The sequence below is a fragment of the Stylophora pistillata genome, chromosome 8 (assembly GCF_964205215.1).
Source record: "Stylophora pistillata chromosome 8, jaStyPist1.2, whole genome shotgun sequence".
NCBI classification, from domain to species: Eukaryota; Metazoa; Cnidaria; class Anthozoa; order Scleractinia; family Pocilloporidae; genus Stylophora; species Stylophora pistillata.
In genome coordinates, this window is record NC_142526.1 from 17239947 (window position 1) to 17263764 (window position 23818).

General features: G+C 37.6%; 1 protein-coding gene and 2 long non-coding RNA genes across 4 annotated transcripts; all 3 read right to left on the reverse strand.

Annotated features, from left to right (window-relative positions):
- Positions 1-648: 648 nt before the first annotated feature.
- On the reverse strand, positions 649-3799 carry LOC148725268 (uncharacterized). The gene is made up of 2 exons (XM_088731795.1): positions 3640-3799; positions 649-1953 (listed from the first exon to the last, which is right to left on the reverse strand). Exons 1-2 carry the CDS (start codon positions 3719-3721, stop codon positions 1013-1015), a joined length of 1023 nt encoding a protein of 340 aa, XP_088587921.1. The 5' UTR covers positions 3722-3799; the 3' UTR covers positions 649-1012.
- Positions 3800-11586: 7787 nt separating this feature from the next.
- On the reverse strand, positions 11587-13179 carry LOC148725269 (uncharacterized). Its single transcript, XR_015991265.1, has 2 exons — positions 12316-13179; positions 11587-12060 (listed from the first exon to the last, which is right to left on the reverse strand). It is a non-coding gene; the product is annotated as an uncharacterized LOC148725269 (long non-coding RNA).
- Positions 13180-18908: 5729 nt separating this feature from the next.
- LOC148725270 (uncharacterized) lies at positions 18909-23235 on the reverse strand. 2 transcript variants are annotated; one of them, XR_015991071.1, is made up of 3 exons: positions 23046-23235; positions 20115-21992; positions 18909-19725 (listed from the first exon to the last, which is right to left on the reverse strand). It is a non-coding gene; the product is annotated as an uncharacterized LOC148725270 (long non-coding RNA). The 2 variants fall into 2 exon arrangements; XR_015991070.1 differs by lacking the exon at positions 18909-19725 and having other exon boundaries at positions 21548-21992; positions 23046-23208.
- Positions 23236-23818: the final 583 nt, after the last annotated feature.

Consider the following 23818-nt stretch of genomic DNA (forward strand, 5'->3'; position numbering starts at 1 on the left):
CGAAGACGGATACAACAAGTAATTATGCGAGTTTGCAGGTTTGTAATACACTCTAGTGCATAAAATGTTGCCTTCAGTTGAAGCTTTGATGTCTAAAAAGGATAAAGAATTGTCAAAAATTTCCCAGGTATATTTCAGAGCCGGGTGAAAAGAATTGACTGCGGCTATGAATTTAGTCAGCTCCTCTCTGGTAGAGGAGGTGGCGCCGATGCAGTCGTCGATGTAGCGACCGTAGAGTTCAGGTTTGGAGCCGTTTTATTGGCTGAAAAATTGGTGTTCGACAAAACCTACAAAAAGATTGGCATAGCTAGGTCCCAGTTTGGTACCCATGGCTACACCATTGGTTTGTTTGAAAAAGTTGTCCCCGAATGAAAAACAATTGAGTGTGAGCACTAGTTGGGCTAAGCGTAGTAGTGTTTCAGATTTAGGTTCCTTAACAGTACGTTGATCACAAAAATGTTTAAGGGCCAGAAGACTCAGAGGGGGCCGTCTGTGATCCCTAGACCCAAATAACGTGGGATTTTCAATTAAAATCGAATCTTAATACTAAATTAAAACAAATCAAAAAATGATAGTCAACTAAATATTTCACTACGCTTCCTAGGTTAGAGGGAACAACTTCGATTTTAAGTAACCATTTCTAAGCAATCAACGTCCAAGATGTTTTATTTTTGTTGATTAAAAATATATTTGGGTGATAAAAATGGTAGCGGACTGTTAACAAAGTCGTTCGTTAAATTTGGTACAATTTCCTGGCCACCATGGACAACCATTTGAGATATTGTGTTAAGATCATTGCAACTGACCAAATATTTGATTGGACGAACAACAATAATGAAAATTGTGGGGAGAACAAGGAGCTTGCTCCCTTTGGTGTGGATTTAGGGATGCATATATCTTTTCCACCCGACCCTATTTTCTAAGTGTGCAAATGAAAGGAATAATACACATAATAAATAGATGTTTTCCAGGCTTAGTCATCTTCGTAGTCCTCTTCTTCCTCTTCCTCTTCCTATTCCTGTTCCTGTTCCTCTTCCTCTTCCTCTTCCTCTTCCTCTTCCTCTTCCTCTTCCTCTTCCTCTTCCTCTTCCTCTTCCTCTTCCTCTTCCTCTTCCTCTTCCTCTTCCTCTTCTTCTTCCTCTTCCTCTTCCTCTTCTTCTTCTTCTTCTTCTTCTTCTTCTTCACCCTCCCCTCCTTCTTCTACTTCAGGTGCTTCTTTCTCCTCTGGTCCCTCAGTCCCTTCGGGTGCCTCTGTCTCCTCTGGTCCATCTGTTGGTTCTGGTGCTTCAGTCTCCTCTGACCCTTCAGTCCCTTCAGGTGCTTCTGTCTCCTCTGGTCCATCTGTTGGTTCTGGTGCTTCAGTCTCCTCTGGCCCTTCAGTCCCTTCAGGTGCTTCTGTCTCCTCTGGTCCATCTGTTGGTTCTGGTGCTTCAGTCTCCTCTGGCCCTTCAGTCCCTTTAGGTGCTTCTGTCTCCTCTGGTCCATCTGTTGGTTCTGGTGCTTCAGTCTCCTCTGGCCCTTCAGTCCCTTCAGGCGCCTCCGTCTGCTCTGGTCCATCTGTTGGTTCTGGTCCATCTGTTGGTTCTGGTCCATCTGTTGGTTCTGGTCCATCTGTTGGTTCTGGTCCATCTGTTGGTTCTGGTCCATCTGTTGGTTCTGGTCCATCTGTTGGTTCTGGTGCGTCAGTCTCCTCTGGCCCTTCAGTCCCTTCAGGCGCCTCCGTCTGCTCTGGTCCATCTGTTGGTTCTGGTCCATCTGTTGGTTCTGGTCCATCTGTTGGTTCTGGTCCATCTGTTGGTTCTGGTCCATCTGTTGGTTCTGGTCCATCTGTTGGTTCTGGTGCGTCAGTCTCCTCTGGTCCCTCTGTCGCTTCAGGTCCTTCTGTCTCCCCTGGCCCATCTGTCGCTCCAGGTGCTTCCGTTTCCTCCGGCAAATCTGTTGGACTGGTTGTTACTGCAATGATGACATATATGATTGGGAATCAGTAGGCATCATTACAATGTTAAACTGAGCCAGAAAAAAGCGATTTATAGGTTATGTTCAATCCTGTAAACGTATAGAACCATAATGATTTATTTACCGACGTTGCTCGAATGAGCATGTTATAAGAGGCTCTACCCCGAAACAAATTGTTATCGGAATTGTTGTTTTTATTGAAGATCTCTAGGAATTCAACAACCGCCCAGAATGCCAGCGTCTGAATGATCATCAGAGGGAAATTTACTCCTCGACATCATCATGTACGATGCCATCTTTTAAAGTAAATACAGAAAAAAAAAAGGCTATTTAAGTTGCAGAAGCATTGTATTGAAGTGGAAGGAATAAAGTATCAATTTCAAGTTAGATTTTGCCTTTGGAAATCATATTTTTTAGGAAAAAAATCAATGCTACTTCAGTTCATTTCGCCATGAATGTAACAATGATCTTTAAGGTGATGCTGTCTATGATCATTTTGTTCAATTTGTTTGAATTTGAGGAAAAGTTTTTTTTTTTTGGGTCCCTCCACTTGTCTCGATGTGCCACTTTACAATTTGGGCTGCTCTTTGTATTGGTTTCAGAAAAATATGTAAACGTTTCTTGAATAAGTTTACCTATACCAACATATGTAAATTTCCTAGTTTGTCCTTCTATTTTACTATATATTGGTTAAACAAACCTTAAATTTTTGACGAATATTGTGTCGCAAGATAAAATATCTGACATTGCCTTATTGCGTTTCATAGGTTTTGAAAGTATAAATTGATGTAGCATTTTTTTGTAAACGCATCCAATCTCATCATGCTGAAACGAGCTTGAAACGCAACCCGCTTTGGTTTACAAATCTTTTCAACTGTTGTATACAGTAAGAAAATGGTAATTACATGCCTCAGTGCGTCAAGTTCAAGTGCCACAACAATTACAACAGGTTTAGATGCGTCATTTTTTTAAAAAAAAGTTATTTGAAAGTAATCATAACTAGAAAACTGAAAGTTAATCCATTTTTAAGATAAGGACTCGCTGGAGTCGTGAAATACTCGAAATACTCGGCAATTGAACGATGCTGTATAAAACAAGATACTGCTTACTCCCAAATTATAATCAAGTAATGTATGTTTAACGTTTTCTTTTCCAAATGAAATATTTGTGCATTTTCTGCCAAGGAAGAAATAGAAGAGAAAATGAAGTTCTCTAAATTAATGTGACCTTTGCTTCGCCATTGATCTTTTTCAGCTCAATAGTTCAGGCAATTTTATTCAACTGGTGTAACTTCCCGGTCAAAAACCTTAAGTCTTAAGAATATATCAAAAAACTATTTTTCTTTTGGAATAAGTTCAGTATAAACTTCTCTGTCAACTTAAAATAAGTTTAAGGTCCCGGAAAGTTCCTCAACAGATTTAGAGATCTTCAAAATTGAACTGATATTTCTTCACAAGAATTCATAACTTTAGCATCATAAAGTCAAGTCTTTAATCTACGACGCGATTATGTGACACCAGTGTGAAAGCATTTGAGCAACAGAATAAACAATTTCTTGCAATTGCAATGTGCTTAACATTAGAACAGTCGAATTCAGTTAAACTGTTAACTGTTGTGAATTCAAGTAAAAATTAAACTACAAATTTTCCCCGGAGAGAGGGGAGTCTAATGGATTTATATTACCTGTTTGTTGCGGCAATGGGAAACAGACAACCTGTCCAAAAAGAATGGCAGCGTAAAGGATAAAACTCGCTCGTGAAATCATATTTTTTCCGGCAGGATTTTTACCTGAATAAGCTTAAGACTACTTGCTTTATAAATATTTCTTGTTAAGTAGCAGCGTATATATGTATGTATGAAAAAATGCTGATGACGTTGCAGAGAGCTATGGAGGAGAAATCAATCAAAGTCGGTGCAAAGTAATTCGTCAATGGTTCTTTAGTTTTTTTTAACAATATCAAAATTGCATTGTCATTGATCGATATGGTATTTATTCGCATGTTCTGGAAATAAAACACTTGACAAGAGCAAGTGACCTCACAACAATTAATTATTGCTTAAAAACAATCCATGGACCCTGTTATAATATCATACTTTTACTAGCTAAATCCTCAGGGCAAGTTTTCATGTTGGCTCCGTAACGATATGATACGGGTCGTCGATTAGTCTCTTCCTGCCGGGATAACTGGCTAAACCTATGGTAAGTAAATGGCAAATACGATTTTTTGTATAAATGGGCTGTGGAAAATATCGTCAGGACATGTCAAGTATCTACAATAATCGTTTATTGATCGTCAGTGGAAAGATTTATCCGCTTTAAGAAAAAAAGGGGAACATATTTGGCTTGTTCCAATCTTAGTGCCTTATATTGTTGTCATATTTTCTTTGACGAAGACCCAGTCAACTAAGTTACGGTTGCTGCATATTTATGTGAGGAGGGAAGGTACTGAAGTAAATCCAGATAAAGGAATACCAACATTTAGTTCGCACCATTTCTCTGCAGAGAAGCTATTGACTCTAATAAACAAGGTGTCTAAAAGTGACGATTTTCATGGCGTATTCGCAACTACATATCTGTGCTGAAGGTCTCTTTCCTATAGTGAATTGAAACAGGCCTTGGTTCCGGATCAACACTATTTAATTTCCACAATAACTTACTAAGAATTCAAATTAACGTAATTTTTTAAGTGTACTCAAAATTCCTTTACGTGCACGCAGGGATATCAGATGCGATGTCTCAATACTAAATTGACGTTAACCCAGAAATGGAAACGGAAAAAAGCCACATGGCTGTGATTGGTTGATTCTTACTCTCACGATCAGTCTTAGAAACTCTAATTGTCACGAGACATGTTCCCTAAGTTGAACTCTCTTTATAGCATTTGAAACATTTGTTTGTTCTGGAGTACTTAAAAAAAAAAAAAATAGAAAAAGCCCTATCACCACTGTCCTAAGGTTTTGCTCAATTTCTTTTGTGAAGAAAATTGCCTGCTATTGAAATTGAATTATTTCTGTAGACGACGTAGCGATAGCTGAAAAGAGTAATTTAAATAACTTTTTTAGTCATATCCTATATTTACCTGTCAATAATCAAAAATCTTGTTCTTCTTCGTTTTTCTTTTCAATTTAACTATAAAGAATTGCGTTAAAATCGAAAAGCTTATTGCCCTGTTGTTCGAGAAGGTCGTGTATCGTACACAAGCACAGTCAGTTATTGAGAACAACCTAAGCCACACCCAATTTGCATATAGACAGGCGGGTAGTTGCAAAAATGCCTTGCTCGCTATCCAGCACCAGACATACAGGTATTTAGATAGTAGTGACTGTGGCGCAGTGCGAATTTTTACCATGGACTTCTGTAAGGCTTTCGCGATTTTGTGAACCATGCTATTTTGTCTGCCGAACTGAAACAGCTACCTCTAAATCCGTACATTATCAATTGGTATCATAGTTTCCTCTATGCAAGAAAACAACGTGTTGTTAGTTATAATTTTTTAGGACAGTGGAAATCTGTCAATAGAGGAACCACACAAGGTAGAGTAAGCGGACCGTATCCTTTTAATATATTTTTGAATGATTTGGAGATTTTTTTTAATAATTGCCCTGTGCTTTTTAAATATGCCGATGATTCCACTATTCTTCCGCCTATCACTAGGAATAGTGACCCGTCTGCCGACTTAGTAGGACAGTTCTTAACATGGTGTAAAGACAATAGAATGGTCGACAACCCTTGCAAATGTAAAGAGCTGGTTATTAGAAAGAAAAATCATAATGTATTTTACTCTCCAATTAATAATATTCCCCAATGTAATAGCTTCGTTTTACCAGGAGTAACTTTACAGAGTGACAGAAAATTTGATGAGCATGTAAGAACTAAGCTTGTCAAAGCAAACAAGTGTTTACACGTCCTACGAATATTGAGAAAGGAACATTACTCGCAGGCAGAGATTGATCATCTTTTTATATCCATTGTTTTGGCTAATTTTAGCTATGCACTTGATGGAGACTCATGCTCGGAAATTGTCTCGCTTGATCTACAAGAAAGTAGACGTTGACAAACATATTAAGAACTTATCATCCTACCACCTATCGTTTTTCGAGAAACTTGTCCTTTGCAGAGGACTACAATTTGCCATATCTTAACAAACATCTCGAGAGATCCAAGCAAGCCTCGAAAAGGTCTATTGGAAGTTGGAGCCACTGCTTTCATCAGGCTCCAAGAAAGACCTTGCCTGTGCCACCTTGAGATCCATTGCTTTAAACTAGTACATTGCAAGACGCAGTCCAACACCACCTAAAGCCCTGTTACAGGCCATTAACAATCTCAATCGCCGTGACGATATAGTCATCACTAAACCTGACAAAGGTTCCGGCGTGGTTGTAATGGATGAGGCCGATTACCTACCGCTACTGTGCGACACTTCTGTTCGTGATTCCACCAAATTTATCCAATGCAGCACTGAGCCCCGAAAAACGCGCGGGAGACCACCCAATAATTATCATCCCTTGCTAGAAAAAGAGGATGAACTTAACATCAAAGTACACAGCATCTTGCCTATATCACTCGCTGATTCACTCTGCCCAAAAGGCTCCAGACTTGCCCATCTTTATGGGTTACCTAAGACACACAAGCCTGAACTGTCTATGAGACCGATATATGGAACCTACAACTAGCCTCTTTCAGACCAAGAAGATTGGCCAAATTCTCGCCATAAAAGAGAAGAAGCCCCCTATTGTCAATAATCGTGAATGCGTGGTTTACAAAGTCGAATGTGATCTGTGCGACGCAGATTATGTCGGGTATACCGCCCGACACTTACACCAGCGCATTAGCGAACTCTGCAATCGGGAGGCATCTTGAGTAACACGGTCTAGATCTCTTGAAGAATGACTTGGTTGATGAGCAATTTTCTGTTTTAAAGAAATGTAGATCAAAGTTTGATTGTCTAATTTTTGAGATGTTATTCATTAAGGAACTAAACCCCGAGTTAAATGCTCAGAAAGACTCTATTTGCGCCAAACTCTTTACGTGACTCTGCGTGCGAATATGTGACTCTGCGGGCGAATATGTGACTCTGCGTATGAATTCTTTGTTATTTACATACATTTTAATCTTGTTATCCATGTCTCTTAGGAATTCTTTGACATTTATATTCGTTCTCATTTCACTCGCTATTGACTTGATAATGACGTTAAGCGAGCGTCGAAACGTTATATTAAACTATATACACCCGTTTTCAAAACCGTTGCAATTTGGAAGAGGAAGCGAATTATGAAAGCTTTTAAATATAAAAATTATGACAAAGTACCTCTGAAACCATTGAAATGCATTTTAAAAAGAGCTTAATAAAATGCTAGACGTTTCTACTTTGACATAACGGCATGACTAAGTCAAAAACTGATTAGTTTGAAAGGCTTTGAAAATTAAAAATAACAATATAGATACTGATTAAGAGCGTTGCACAACAATGAATACTTAAAAAAGTAAAAAAGAAAAGATTTGCACGCATGGAATCCGCTTACTCCTTCAAGTTCGGTTTGAAGTTTGTGATGGATAGCATTTCAAATACCTAGCTATCAAACCTGCTTTGACAGGTCCTCAGAATCTTACAAGGATTTCTCAAGATTACTTGTATCAAGATTCTGTTCTAATTTCAAATTCTACTTACAAAAACGGCTGCAAGGCAGTGCCAATCCTATGACTAAGATCACGCAAATGTCTTTGGACAGCATTGGCAGATAATGTCTGCTCTTTCAAAGGAAAAGTAATTCAGACTACGTCGCTGGTGTCAGTATTACTTTCCGCTAGGCTCGCTAAGGAACTACATAAATGTAGATATCTAGAAAAATTGATATTAGTCCATTCTATAAGACTGACTGGGTAATGAAGACGAATAAGAATAGATCTTATTTTCGAGTCTGCTGTACAACTGAGGCATTCAGCCGACTCGCATCAATTGTTCTTCAAGGTAACACATTAAGACATTCGCTATCAAAAGGCCATCAGTTCTTTTTCAAATAACTGTCCATCGAATTGGAAGAGTTGATTTGTTATGGCGGGATTAAGCAGGTTTACGAGCTGATTCTTTCGAAGGTTGAGGCCATACGCTTTGTTGAATCATCATCGTTGAAGTCTTTGTTGGCTAGGATGCAAATAGTTTCCTCCGACGGCACATCGGTGAAGAGAGGAGCAACGTCATAAGTGACCAGAATGTCATCTTCGTTGATAGACAGATTGCGAATCTCGTTAGTGAAATCAAAGGCATCAGTGAGGGTGTATTCATTCAACGAGAGTAGTTTCAGCTTTTATCAAGCCACTCAGCAAGTTTGTGATTGTAAACTCCGATGGCAGATATGATGGCCTTGTAAGTCTTGGGGAGGCTATATAGGTGTGCGAGTATGGAACTTTTAGGAGAGAGTTTCTTCGCGATCTTGGAGGAGCGGCTAGAAATGCTTAGGGGGTCGTCCACGGCTCTTGGGTGGCTTTTCCATCACGACGACTCCTGAACCTTGGTCTGGCTTTGTGCTAACGATGTCGTCGAGTTTATTTAAGGAATTCAGAGCTTTGACGAGAGCTTTAGGTGGATTAAGGTTTTTGCACTTAATGTATTTTAAAGCAATCGGGCGTAAGGTTGCACTAACCACTTCCTTTCATCTGAATGTTTCAATAATGGTTCTACAGTACGCCTTCCCAAGGCTTGCTTGGATTTCTATTGGCTCAGTAGACCTTTTGAGGTAAAGAGAACTTTAATCCCCTGCAGATGACGAGCTTCTTGAAGATGGAAAGGTGGTAGAAGAAAGAAAAGGTATAAGCTGACTCGTTGACATCAAAAAGTTCTTTGAAATTAAGCGTGAAAGTTTGTTAACGTGGCTTTTCATCATTTCGTTAAAGGACTTTTTACGAAGGATGTTCAACATTCGCAGAATGGCGACAAAGCGAATGAAGCAGCATTCTGCCTTGAGCGTTATGAAATTCTTCTGTGACATGCTTGAGCTTGGAGAGTTTGGGTTTGTTTGTCTGCTCTCAAACATTGATAAATGCAAGCCATTCGTAATCAAAAGAAAATATAAAAGAATACATTGTAACCTCGATTCATAATTTGTTTTGATACAAAAGGAGCGTTTGAGGTAACTTTCTCTTTTCGTAGTTAAATCATGGCTACGCCATTATGTCTTTCAACTCTTTTCTCTGCTTCGCCTGTTTAGCTGTCATAATTGTTCAATCACTTAATTAAAAGGAATCACGCTTCGACATGACAAAATTGTAGAGAGTATTAAGACAGGAGATATAACCAAAAACAATTAAGACTAAAAAGTGAGAATTCTAATAGTTTACCTTGATTTCAACTTGCTTTGGAAAGAGAAGACTGCCATCTGTCCCACATAAAATGCATGGAAAAGAAAAAGTAAAGTCTTCGAACTCATCTTTTGTTGCAGCTGTCTTCTTCCTCGGCCTTTATTGTTAGAGATAACGGAAAGTTTGGCCTGTCTGTGCGACAAGTTAGAACTTTGGAGAGGATTTTAAAGGCTATTTTCGTGATTCGTGAATGGCCTATTTTTTTTCCTTGAAACGTGAAATGGCTTGTTTTTTTTTTTTTCGTGAATCGTGATTTCATTAGTAGCCGTGAACCGTGATTTTCTAAAATAATCCCCGTGAAATGAGAAAGTATTTTATTCGTCGTGAATCATGATTTTGGTTGTAGTTTAGATAGTAATTAACAATGACCGTGAATTGTGAAAGGACCAATTTATGTTCTGTCAAACGTGATCTTCACACCCAATTTACCACCCTCTTTCAATAAGCGGCCAGTGGTAATTAATGTTAAAAGCAGAACATATTTCGCTTTTTGGCTTCTTTTATTGATTTGTAAATAAGGTAAATAAAAAAGTGAATACACAGCAATGTTTACTTAGACTGTTTAGCTAATCAGTGTCTAGGGTTTGAAATAATAATGACTGAGATTTAGACTACGTTATCACTTATTCCTCTTTACTTCTTTGGAAAATGTAAAGGGAAAGGACCTCTTCTCTCGCTCGTTTTCAAGGTCAGGAACTGTTGTTTGTCTTTAAAGAATTTTGTTTAGTGAACGCTAATGGTATAAACTAATAAGTTGGAAGGATATTATGCACTGACCAACGAAGAATATTGGGCCTCTTCCAGAGTGATGATACTGTCCCTTCGTGATTTTCCCATTTTCAACATAACTGTTTGGTTGATTTGAATATAAACACGTACTGAAAAATCCTTAGGTTGTCATTAGCGAGGGCGTAACTTAATTACTCATTGGTTGTCAGTAATAAATACGTCTTTAACTAATTACGCTAACATCAGTATCTCAAGAAATGAGATCTCGAACCTATCACCGTTTGCCATAGGTTAGCAACAGCTTTCATTGAACGAGTAACCCTAAGATCTAGAAAAGGTGCTAACTTTCTAGGTGAACAAGCATCGTCTTTATTTGAGTCAAAAAAGCAGTAAAACTGAATTAATATTGTATAGTAGTCGGTCTTTCACTCTCGGCACGTTTCAAAGAGCCTTAGATCAATACAAACAGATTCTTATTTGAAGCATAGACAGGCGGGTGTCATGTCATAAAAAAGTTGTGCAACAATTGTAGGAAAAATATTCGGCAGCCGCTAGAAAAACATTCACTAGGGGGTTCCACTCCTCAACTTTTAGCAAGCACTTCATGAAATGCTTTTTGAGTTGAAGTTATCTTAAATCGTACTATCCTAATATAGTTCGAGCTTGCCATACGCTTTGTTAAAATATTGCACATCCCTGACATGGTTTCGTGTGTTGTCTCTCTGGAAAACGAGGTGTGAAAATGTTATTGGAAGATATTTGTACAAGCGGTATAAACACGTGCTCCAGCTGTTTGACTCTGTCAAAGATGAGAAAATTTTGCTGCTGCATACACCAAATACAAACAAATTGAAAAATAAGATTGAGTTTCTCGGTTAACAGGAAATAATAATGGTAGCAAAGATTTGAAATTCTTAACCTCTTGGTATCGCTTACAGGGCTAACAGATATTTACTTCTAACAGAATGGAGAAGTATTTATTGAACAGTATTTTATCATTTTGACGACAACTGCCTCATTACAACTGGAACAAGGACGAGGAAAAGATCTGAGTCCCCGACATGGCTTCGATCCTTCGGATTTCGCACTCCGACACTTTACCAAGCCCAAACTAATTTGATATCGTGACTGGAAACATGTAGGACATTTGAACGTTTGAACCCAGAACATTTAACTTAAGAGTTCTCTCCAGCGTTATGATGCAAAATCGGAACAAGAAATCCGAGGTGTGAAGTACAAATGATCGTAAAGGACTGACCCTATAGCCAGGTCACACCAGCTGATGAGCTCTTATATTTTCCGAAGGTCTCTTTCCTGGAGTGAATTTTAACAGGCCTTAAGTAAGGCTGAAATTTAATATATTTTCTCAAAGACTTACCACAAAAAGAGTTTTATAAGAAAATAATCAAATTCCGTCGGGTGTCTAGGTGTGGATACCAAACTTCGATGTTTCCATACTTAACAAGGGATCTTTCCCTGTGGTACCATATTTGTCACTAAGTCATACGTTTGTATTTTAGGTTTACGGCATTCGTACAACAATGTCGCTTAAGGATATCCCTTTATTCACATGAAGTCTTGCTACATGCACGAGACAACTTTTTTTTTAAGCCTGTTTGACTAAGTCTTAAATTGAGCAGAAAGCCCACATATCGGATCGCAGGTTAAACTAATTTTGCAACAACATGTTAAACAATGTAAAAAATCAACATTTGTGACATAAGATTACATTGCTAATACTTGGTATTGCACTTTATGTTTTTAGTCATTGGAAATATAACGAGCTTTCAGAGTTAAATACAGAATACGCCTTCTAAATGTGTTTCATATTTCTGCTTCTAGGGGTTCAGTAGCCTCTGGAATATCAGTTCCCTCTGGAATATCAGTCCCCTCTGGAACGTCAGTCCCCTCTGGAATGTCAGTCCCCTCTGGAATATCAGTCCCCTCCAGGACATCAGTCGCCTCTGGAACATCAGTTCCCTCTGGCAGGTCTTTTTCAATTGGCTCCTCGGTTGCACCTAATGATAACACACACAACAAATAATATGAGATCGTCACAACTACTTCACCAAGTCGAAGTCAGCTCTTCCCTCAAGGGAAAATATATTTTTCCACAAAATTGTGAACTGCTGTAAGCTTTTACGACAAATTCCACTTCTTTCACATCAAAATGAATCAAGCTTTGACATTAATTGAACAAAGGATAATTCCAAAAGTGAAAATAAAAACCAAAAAGGAAAAATTCTAATGTATTTATGTAGACTTGAACTTGCCTGGTGAAGAGAATGGAAAACTTTCCAGCTGTCACACATAGAATGCGAGGATTGAGAGGAACAAAAGTTTCGAGGTCATCTTTTTCTGCAGCTGTTTTCTGCCTCAGGCTTTCTTTGTCAGAGATAACTAAGAATGTGACTGGTCTGGGGGGCAAGTCAGGACTTTAAATAAGCGGTCGGCGGTAATTTTAGGATAAGAGCAGGACATGGTTTTCTATTTCAGCCTAGAATATTGGTTTTATCTGAAAAAAATACATTACAGCGCAATATTCGTTTTGCTAATGATTGCTTGCGATTTGAAATTGAAATACTGAAAAAGAGACCACGTAGTCAATAATTACCTCTGCATTATTTGGAAAACACATTTCTAACAGACGGGATGGCTGTCTCCGCCTGTTCGCAAAGTTAGAGTTTGTTAATACTTTCTTGCTCGGTTTTGGAGATAGTTGTTAAGTACACGCTAAAAGTGTGAGCTTGCTAATTAGAAGAATATCAATTTATTGCTGAGGAATAATACTGGACCTCTTCCGGAAAGATAATACTGTACCTTCGTGATTGTCTCATTTCCAAAATAACTTTTTGGTTAATTTGGATGTAAACACGTACTGGAAAACCCTTGGTTTGTCATTAATGAGAGCATGACTTACATGTAATGACTCTACGGTCGTCAGTAACAGATACGTACTTAACTATTTACTCCGAAATTAATATCTTCAGGAAATGTGATTTCAGACCCATCGCTGTTTGACATAGGCTAACAAAAACTTTCATTGATCGAGAGGCCCTTAGAAAAGGTATCCACTCGTACCAAGTGGACAAGCATTTGAAATATAGTCGTCTTTACTTGAGTCGGAATAAAGTAAAATTGAGGTTATATTGTATCCCAGTCTGTTTTTCAGTCTTGGTAAGTCCCAAAGAGGCGAGAGTCAAAGTTGAATAGCAATCATAAGAAAAACTATTTGGCAGCTGCTATAAAAAAAAATTCCCTATATTCCGAGCACTTCACGAAAAAGAGAAAGAACCAATTTCATTACGCACAGTAGTCGAATGCATCCTAAGTTGAATTATTCTTACATCGCATCATCCTAATGAAGAATGGAATACTCCTTTTCATGCTTGCCATACGTTTGAAAGGGAAAGTACGGTCTAGAAAAAGTTTATCTATATCAAAAGTTCCTTGCTTGCATTGCCCTAACTGGCTATTCACTTGAGCTAAAAGCGTTTTAATTGCGAACAATTACGTTCCAAAAATCGGTATTTTCAAATTGAAATCCGCCATCTTTGTTATGACGAAACTATGACGTAGTAATAGTCAAGCATGCTAAATTGTATTCCCTGCTGAAGTAGATGTAAACAAGGAAAATAGCGGCGAGGAGAGCGCCACTTATTTAATTCTCGACTTGGATTTTAATCTTGCTGAGAGGATGTCATACATCCACTTATGTTTCAAACGAAACGTGGGTCGTCTTAAGTGGAAGACGATACCTCTGTTGAGGAGAAAGGGAGAGAAAGTCAAGAAAACGAGTTTCAAGAAGAAATGTTGACCCGCTCAGTCGCTCAGTCCCCCTTGGAAATCGCGAGTGGTTCTCTTGCAGTAACTGTCAAAAGAAACCTACGGAAAACGAGAATGTATGGTCTTAAGAATTAAATGTACTAGGACACCGACTCAATTTGAAAAGCATAGGCTTTCCCCTCAAACAAATCCAAGCTGTGGACTGATAGTTATTTTGTTTTGAAGAAGACCGCAGTACCCTCGACAGATTCATTTCACATTGAAACCTCTGAATGAGACGAATTATTTTTGCAGTTACAGGAACCCAGCTTCGGTGCATGACTGAACTCAAGCCATTTGGAACTAAGTGAGAGCCCCAGTTAGCTTGCAACAAGTTAGAAATGATAGACTTGAAGATAATTCTTCGTATGCGTAAAATTGATCAGAAACAGTTAGTGGCCAAAATTAACGCAGACAAAAGGCAGATGTTAATTGTTTCGAAAATGATTTGGTTTGTTTCAGCATTTGCCTTTAATTTACAATGGTGTTTTTATCTTTATTGTTTAGAATTAGTTTCAACGCAGTATTTTTCAATCCAAAGTGTTTGAAATGTCGCGACTCGTAAGAATTAGAGCTGTGTTATTTTCGACGCGCGCCAGAAAGTCGCCTCTGTCATACAGTGTTTACATTAGAAATTACCTGTTCTTTTAAAATCTAACTTTCCTCTTCTTTTAAAACCATGAACACTGCATAATTACGTCAAGTAGTTGGCTGGAAGACATGAAATATTTTCATATTATTTTTATCGTGTCCAATCGATATGATATAGTGAAATATGGGCGCCTCCCCAACGAAGGATAATTTGTATTTGTCGCAAACCTGTCTTGATCATTTGCCGGTAATGTCATTAAGTTTTGTTTTCACAGGAGAATGCGACTGATCGGGTAAAGAAAATTTACTCGGTGGACTTGTGACAGACCTAGGAAAGACAAGATATATGTAGGCACTACCTCGAAAAGCGCACGATATTGAAAATCGGCTTTGGTCGAGGGTAGCGACAGATAATTGACCACACGATGTACCACAATTTCGAGCTTCAATTTATTCGTTTACAATAAAATCGTTTGAAAACATACATATGACAAATAATTGAAACTTGTGTTGAATATGGAGAAGGTAAGCATAGCTTTCAGTTCGAAGCGAAGGTCAACAGGGAAAACTTACATACCTGTATATCTCGCTGGAAGTCTTAGTTTTGCAGGGTTTGGCAAGCCGTCCCCGCGGGTTATTTTTGCAGGCTAACTTTTCTTTAATATTTCACTTTCCGGTAGCTTGTGGAGGCTTACACATTTTCTTTTCGAATTTTGGTATGTATTTTGAAATTCAACCACACAAAATGACCTCATTTCAGTTATTAGTAGTATTAGTAACTGTTTTCACAAAGGTCATTCTGGTCAACTAGGACAAAGCGCCAAACAAAGTTTGACTATTTCTACGTCACAACTGACGTAATATCCAAGATGGCGTTTTTCTAACTACGAAAGTTGTAAAAATGGGCAACTTCAAAGCGCTCTTGTCGCTAATACAAAGCAAAATGGAAAAAATGGCAGTAATTTTCGAACTCCAGAGGAAATATTCTTTTGAGGTAAATTTTTTCTAGACCATAGTTTCCCTTTAAAGAAACTATCCATATCTATCAAATATTGTTAAGTCATGCGTGTTTTTTTTTTCTGCGAAATGTGTAGGTGCGAAACTATTTTTGGAAAAAATATGTACAAGTGGCACGAACGTGTGCTCAAGCACTTTCGTTATACAAAAGTTTGAGTATTTCAACGACGGTAATCTCTTGGGTAGACAGCAAGCCTGCAGTTGCCTGGAATCTTACGCAAAATACAAACAAACTCAACGCAATTAGGGTTTGCTAGTTCACAGAATTCAATAATAAGTAGAATGTAAAATTGCTAACCTCTATATACCGATAGAGATTTCGCTTGCAGGGATAACAGATAACACTGAACTATGGCAGAAAGCGGAAGTATTCGGTTGAGTCGATCGAGACCTAGTTAATCCACATTTTTTTTAATTGCTATGAAATAATGTTAAGCTTGGAAATTGTTTCCATCTAAGTTAGATTCCAATTGGCCTTCGCTATAATTGTGAATTTTCTCACGATTTATATGAATTTTTTCGTGTGGTGCGATCAAAGGCGATTTTAGCCAATTATGTAAAAACGCGAAATATCAAAGCCCTGATTATTGCTACAATTTGTGAAAAATAAAGAAACAATTTGAAGTGAGTAACCCTGGAAGACCTGTGGACCCTCCGTTGTGATTATTCCTGACCTCAATTGAGTTGCTATTTTTATCATTTTGAAGACCACTGGAGTATGACACATCCATTTAATCGATTTATCCTGTTTCTTCTTGTTGCATGTATACAACGAAACGCATAGCTGCGTGAACTCGGGCTTTCAATATCGCACATCTGGAGTTATCTTCAGGGAACTGCCATATTGCCATCGTTACTGACGTCACGCAATTTCGTCATGGCTGGTCATGAATAAGTCTACTTGTGTTGTTTTTTTTTTGTCTGCGAGTGTAATGAATGTTGATATGGTACTAGACAACAATCAAAATAATTAAGGCTGATAGTTCCGAAAGAAACTGTTTGGGGCTACGTCGGTGGGGGTAACGAAATAATTTGGATATATCAACAAAGTTGAAATGGTAAATTGGCCACCGTAACGATTATAAAAGCTGACGTTTCGAGCGTTAGCCCTTCGTCGGAGCGAATAGAGGAATTGTGGGTTGTGTGTGCTTTTAAAGGCAGAAAATGGAGCTAAGTTATGGGTGGGAACATGGCAACGAGAAAAACAAGAATAAATTAGTGGAATGAAAAGCGTTCATTGATCCCTGTGGGATTTAGACCGCCGGTTTGAAAGATGAGCTTTCGTTCAAGATTTTTACGGCTTTCCGTGTTACCTAAGTGTAAGGAAAGACCGCAGATTGCCATATGTTGCTTAGAATGATTAGGTAAATTAAAATGCCTAGCGACTGGTTTCGATGTGTCCTTCTCATTCCTTTCCTTTCAAAAAATTATATTACCATATAGGAGTAGGTTCCTACAGATGCCAAAGGTTGAAATTCAAGGACTTTTCAATGACTTTGAAGGCCAAGTTTTAGAAAATGGAAAGACCACTTTTGGAAAGGTTTGCATAAGCAATTTTAAAATTATTTAATATTGTTTCTCAGTTTTTCCATGAAAGTACTGTAATTTTCAACTTGAAAATTGCTAAAGAAAAAGCATTGCAAAAATCAAGCTCTAGTCCTCAAATTCAAGTACTTTCAAGGAATTTGAAATTTTTATCTTCAAGGACTTTCGAGGCTTTTACGAACCCTGTGTAGGTAATGTATTTACCTTTAACTGCAAGGAGAAGGGAATTTTTTTATCTATTATTAGTACTGAGTCACAGTTTTTTGCCAAATGTTCAGCCAATGGAAGTTGTCAGAAATCAGTAGATGGAAGCAATATTACTGTTCAATAACTCCATATTGTTTTTAATAGAAAATCTCTGAATATTGAATATTGCTGATGGCCACAACTAGAGAAGCAGTGCTATTTACAGTTTTAGTATATTCAATTAGGTGCATTTGACTTTCATTAAATACCGGGATTAAAAATACGCCATACAAATGACCGAAAACCACACCAAAACCTTGTGCATTCACTATTATTTCTTACAAGATTTTCGAGAATTGCATGGCCAGAAATTTCGGACAACATGGCAGCCAACTTGGCCGCAAGCATGCGCATATAACACGAAAAGAGATTAAAATATGGCGGCAGAATATAAAGGAAATATGGGGGAGATTTTTTACGTTCCTAATTTTGTAATTTCCACTCAAATGGGTACTTTCCCCAGCTCAAAAATTAATAAAGCAATAATCGAATTTTATTTTTATCGCACAAGAAATGAAGATAATTTCAGTCAAGCCACTACCTTTTGCGATCAAAAGAACTCTAGACAGACATAATGAAGCCCTTACTAACCTCTTCAAATATCACTTAACTTCATGCCTTTCTGAGCGTGAGGAGAAAACGTTCTTGTCCCGACAAGTTTTCCCAGTTTCCCATTCAAGAGAGGAGATGTAACCCTTGCAAATCAAACGTTTTTCTCCCGGAAAAATACACTCTAGGGCACTGCCTTTTCAAGACGAAAAGCAGGCTTCATTTTACAATGTGGAATCGGCGCCATCATTGAGGGGAAAACGCTCCATAGACGGTTTGTTTTCCTTCTTCTCGGCAGTCATCTTTGTTTTTCCTCGTAATTCCCCTTACACGAGGTATTTATACTAAATAGAGAAGCCGCTGAATATAAATTTGGAAAAAAAGTGGGAACGCGGGAGGGATTTTTTGCTAAAATAATTATATTCATATGTGCCATGTCTGATATACCGCCTTGAACCTTGGAAAATCAACGTTGTGGACATCTCACTGCAATATGCAAGAGACAGAGAAACAAGAAAAATAGCCTTGACAATTGCCTTGGCCTATAGCACCATCAAAGAATGGTACTATCTTGTCAGAGGCCAAGAAGAGGTTCAAGAAGTTGATCACAGTGAAGGTGAGTTATTTTCTTTTGGTATTCCAACTTACCCGAGGAGGTTTTTTATTTACTTTATTTTCAACAGCAGTGCTCACATCATTCAAATCCTTGTAATAGTCCTTACTTACTCTTTTATTTGCTTTAGCCACCATTTTGATTTATTTTGTTTGTGCGCCCGCGTTGACTGCCGCTTGCCGTCCACAATTTCTGGCTATGATTTGCTGTCAACTGAATCAGACAATATTTCTTCACTGTAATCACTCTTGGGATCTAAAGTTACTTCAGTTCCACAAGCATCAACGGTTTTTGGTAAATTGTCTAATGGTAAGTACTTGCATTTCATATAATCTTTTGCCATACTGAATAATATTAGATAAGGAGTTTGAATTCCAATAAGTACATGATTTTATTAGGGAGTAGCAGAGTGAGTAGACAGCCACAGCACAACTCGCATTGAACTTTCTGGTTTCAAAGGCATGCATATGACCTCTGAAAAAGGGTACTATTTTGAACTTTATTAATCCTAACCCCTTTCAACTCAAATTTGTCATTGTTATGTATACTCTGAAAATAATGTACTAAGCTATTCAGTGATGATACTTCAAGCAGCACAAAGTAACTTGCACGAGAATCAAATATTTTCAAGCTCATGTTACCTTTACAATAGATAGCAACTGCAGTACACCCTATTGTCAAGACAAAATTGTTGAAATTTCCGGATATATGTGATTGAAAGGCTCTATAAAAGGAGGTAAAGTACTGATATCCTTCTATTGTGGCTTCTTGATGAACAGTACCAGTGTAGCTCTCACTGTATTAAAATTCATAGTCAGTCTCGAACACATTTAAAAGTGTGGGTAATTCTGTCTGCAATTTTACAAGTTTAATATTATTATTATTATTATTATTATTATTATTATTATTATTACAATATTACAAAAATATGCACTGCCCGCAGTTAGTAAAGGCTAGTCGAGGCGGGCAGTGTTTACTACGTATATTATAACATAATAAAAGATTTACAGAGCAAGATTCAAAATTCTAGACAAATTACAACAGTTACTATATTAATACAAGGTTTTGAGAGTCGCTTTATCTTGCGTTTTGAAATTGGCTTTAAACGAGCGTGCTTATTGAGAAGATTGTTTATTTTGTTATAAAATGAGGAGAAAGACTTATTCACATCACTTTCTTTTGAGACTGCTTCAATCAGGACTGTCTGGTTAACTGAGACAAACTTCAATTCAACTGATTTCCAATATTCCATATTATCGACACAAGATCATTAACAGAATTGATTCTTTGTTTGTTTCTGTAAATCAAAGAGCATAAACTCATTGCAACACATTGTTGTCCTGAATTTTGTCCAAATACCAACTCATTAGCTTGGCTACGTGGTTCCGTTATTGTTTTGCTAGGGTCAATGTACATTTGAGAAGGATCAGGGTCTTTCTCTATACCTGAACTCAGTTGAAATTTACAATAGTTTGATGCGTGTGTCTGACTCTTATAAAGACATATGGGTCTATTACAAGAAAACATTGATAAATACCGACTTGTTCTATACTTCAGTTTTTTAATTATCCTTTGATGTAACCTCACAGAACAATTCAGCAAATACTTCTTCTCACTTTGTGGAACTTTACTTAATCTTACCCTCTTCGTATTAAGATTACAAACATTCTTTGCAACTCTTCTAACCTTCAGATAGCGACGTAGCCAAGGAACACTTCAGTACGCTTGGACGAATATGTTCATAAACAAATTCCTTCAGTTTTCTGCCCTTTCTTCTGAGACGTTTCAGAGTAGCTTCTGGTATTCTACTGGGCTCTCGATCACGTCTAAATACACGGTTGTATTTACATGTAAACATAACATGAGAAAGCTCGTTTGATATAGCAGGTTTCGCTTGATATTCCTCTATAAAAGGTTCACTCGTTAAGTATCGCTCCTAAATTGATCTCTCGTAAAGTTCGCGGACCGACCCGTTCCCAAAACGCTCCACAAGTTTTTATGTGGGTCCACTGCGAACGGTGTGTGACTTTGTATATGTATTAAGCGTAATAGCCATCGAATTTCATTCGCGTACATCAAGCATGGAATTGTCCACGAAGGCAGCCATTGCTTTAAATCATGCGCTCAGGGTTCATTCTACGTATGCGCTTACACTTCACGCATACGCTGTAGTGGAACTGTGTTTTGTGACTGAACGCATAAAAAAAAAAAAAAAAAAACCAAGCCGAATTTATACCTCGGGCGTTTCCTTCGGAGAGCCCGAGTAATTATGTTTATCTCTCTCGGATGAAATAATGAATAAAAATCTAGAGGTCAAGCCCTAACATAAACGTCACTATATTCATTTGCACTCAAATACAGACGGATTAATAAATATCCATGAATGGAAGCTTGCGCTAAGCAACCTATCTTTTTTCCATTTTATAGAAATATTAAATCAAACAACGACGATATAAAACTTTATCAAGGTCTCGACGTCCAACGGCTTTTACTTCATAAAAAAAAAAAAACCAGCACGCCACTGTATCTACCTGCATCAAAATTGTTTTACCAGTACCACCCCATAGATTATGTTTCCTTCAGTCTCTCCGAGTGTTGAGAATATTTGAATTTTGAAAAATACAGCATGTATCTCAAAGCTGTTGCCGCGACTGTTCCAAATAATCATATACGGTCATTTCTTAATCGTTTGCCGAACAAACCCTTTTATTATCGAAGTTTATTCGCTTTTTCTGATATGTTTGCGTTTCTGAACACTGATTAAAGTCTACTCTCTTTTTTTTTGGTGTTCACGCAATAGTCTTTCAACATAATTTTAAACAGAGGAAGTGGCAGTCGAAAACATAGTCGAAGGAGAAGTGATAATATGTGATAATATAAGTAGCATTAGTAGCAGTAGTACTAGGAGTAGCAGTACTTGGAATAGAAATTGTATCTCTAATTGTATTAGTAGTAGAAATCGAAGTAGCGCTGGCAGGAATGGTAGCAGCAGCAGCAGCAGCAGTGAGTAATAATAGTAGTAGCGGTAGTGGTAGTTGTTGTAATAGCAGTTGTTACTTTGAATTGAAAGCAACCCCTTTTTCACTGCCCACAGTCTTTTTCCTTATAATAGCAAAGAATTTCCAAGTTTATTAAGTTTATTATCTATTACACTCATTATTTTAGATTTACATTGGTAATGCACTGACGATGAATTGGCTTTAGAATGTTAAGCCTGTTTGACTAAGCCAAAAACTAAACAGAAAGCTTACAAATTGGATTGAAAAGTACAAAGTAATTTGCAATAACTCGAGAAAAGAAATATATAACAATGGAAAAAATCAATCATATGTGATAACGTACCGAAGCACATTATTAGGTTTCTTGTCCTATACAGTATAAATCGTTTTAGTTATTGTCGTGAGCTTACAGAGCATTCGCTTTTTCTGCTGTTCATGTTTCTGCTTCATATTTCTGTCTCGGGGGTTTCAGTAACCTCACTGTCTGGAGCCTGTGTCCCCTCTGGAGCTTCAGTCCCTGCTGGAACTTCAGTCCCTTCTGGTGCCTCTGGCTCTTCAGTTGCACCTAATGAATACATTTTTACAATAAAAAAGGGTGAGATTATCACTTGTTACCACTTTCACTATCGCTGCCAGTTCACCCCCACGGGAGCCTGTGTAGAAGTCAGCTCTCTGGGTTTTCATTCATTCAGTGTCTTTATCTTTCGTAGCTTTAAAGGAGTGATGGGCTCCTGTATGCGTGACATGTACGTGCATGCATTTCACTTCTCCTTGACAATAAACGTGGAAACTGCTAAAGGAATTATGAATTTTCATCAGCCTCCTACATATTGATCGAACGCTGACTTCTGCCCCAATTGGCTCATATGGCTTGACAAGACACAGCACTATGCCGAAGAAAACTGTTGCATTCATTTGGCTCTTTTAGGGTAAATGCTAAGTAAGCGGATACGTCTAATAGGTTCTATTTGCTTAAATGAAATGAAAACTGTAATCATACGATTATGAAAAATCTTGTTCCTTCACTTTAGTTTATTACATGACCAGTTGGTGGCATCGACGTACTGAAATTGTTTTGTTACTATCTAATCAATCTTTTCATGTAACAATGCTCGTTTACGTGAAAGTGTATCTGCAGTCTTAAAAACATGTTGATAACAGAGGGAAACACAGATTGTAGTATTAAAATTATTTCGGATTAGACAATATCGAATATTGTTGATGTTTACAATGTTTCTCTGAAAAACAAAAAAATTGTCTTTCCTTTCCGTCTTTCTTGTTTTCGCAAAAATTATCTGTTTTTATTATCGTCTTTTTTTTTTAGAACCACAATTTTTTTAAACCGAGGTTCTCCCTCATTTATCCAAAATGTCAAGTTGAATAAAATTCAGAAGTTTACGTAGTCTCGCAAAGGTTATACCTGTAAGAGTTAAAAATACCGGTAAATATTCCACAAAAGTATGAACTGTTTAAAGCCTTATTAGCAAATTGCACTTCTATCATACCCAAAAGGAATAAAACTTTGACATCAGCTACAGAGAGCTCGAGATTAGTTCTAAACTGGAATTCAAACCCAAACAAATTAAAATTCCAATATTTCATATTGAGTTGAACTTGCCTGGTGAATTAAAAGCTGCCAATTGTCCCACATAAAATGCAAGGAATAAAAGGAGCAGAATTCTCGAACACATCTTTCTCTGCAGCTATTGTCTCCTTCAGCCTTTCTTTGATAACTGAGAGAGTGACTGGTCAGTGGGGCAAGTTAGAGCTTAAAATAAGCGGCGGTACTTATTAGTTAAAAGCAGCCGTTGCAGACGTCTTGGCTTCTAATATTGTTTCGATTCAAAACTGCAATATCTATTTCATGAAACTAGGAAAAATGAAAATATGACTACTTACTAGTTATAAGACTAGTTACTTCTTTGCGAAATAGACATTTCTAAGAGGCAGAATATCTTCCCTCACTTGTTCACACGGTTCGAACTTCAATGTTTTTATTAAAAGATTGTTGTTTAGTGAACATTTATGGCATGAGCTATCTTGTAGGAGGAATATTTATCAATTTCTTAAGAATAATATCGGACCTCTTCCAGAGAGATAATACTGTAACTTCGTACGTGATTTTATCATTACCGGCCAAATGGTCACACGCCTATATCAGTATCTCCATGCCAGAAGATGTGATCTCGAATCCATCGTGTATGCCATAAGTTAACAACAGCTTTTTTTTTTTTTTAAGGATTAGCTCTCGAAGATCTAAAAACTCTCATGGTGAAACACACTCCAGAGGTTATGTCATATTGTAGTCCTAAAGGGCTTGCGACGAAAAAAATATTATGAAGCACAGCCAAGAGAGTGTCATATCGTACAAAGTTTTGTAACAATCATAGC

Coding starts and splice junctions, on each gene's coding strand:
- LOC148725268 (XM_088731795.1), bottom strand. CDS start 3,721: ATGATTTCACGAGCGAGTTTTATCCTTTACGCTGCCATTCTTTTTGGA. Junction 1,954..3,639: donor CCCATTGCCGCAACAAACAG/GTAATATAAATC, acceptor TCATCATTGCAG/TAACAACCAGTCCAACAGAT.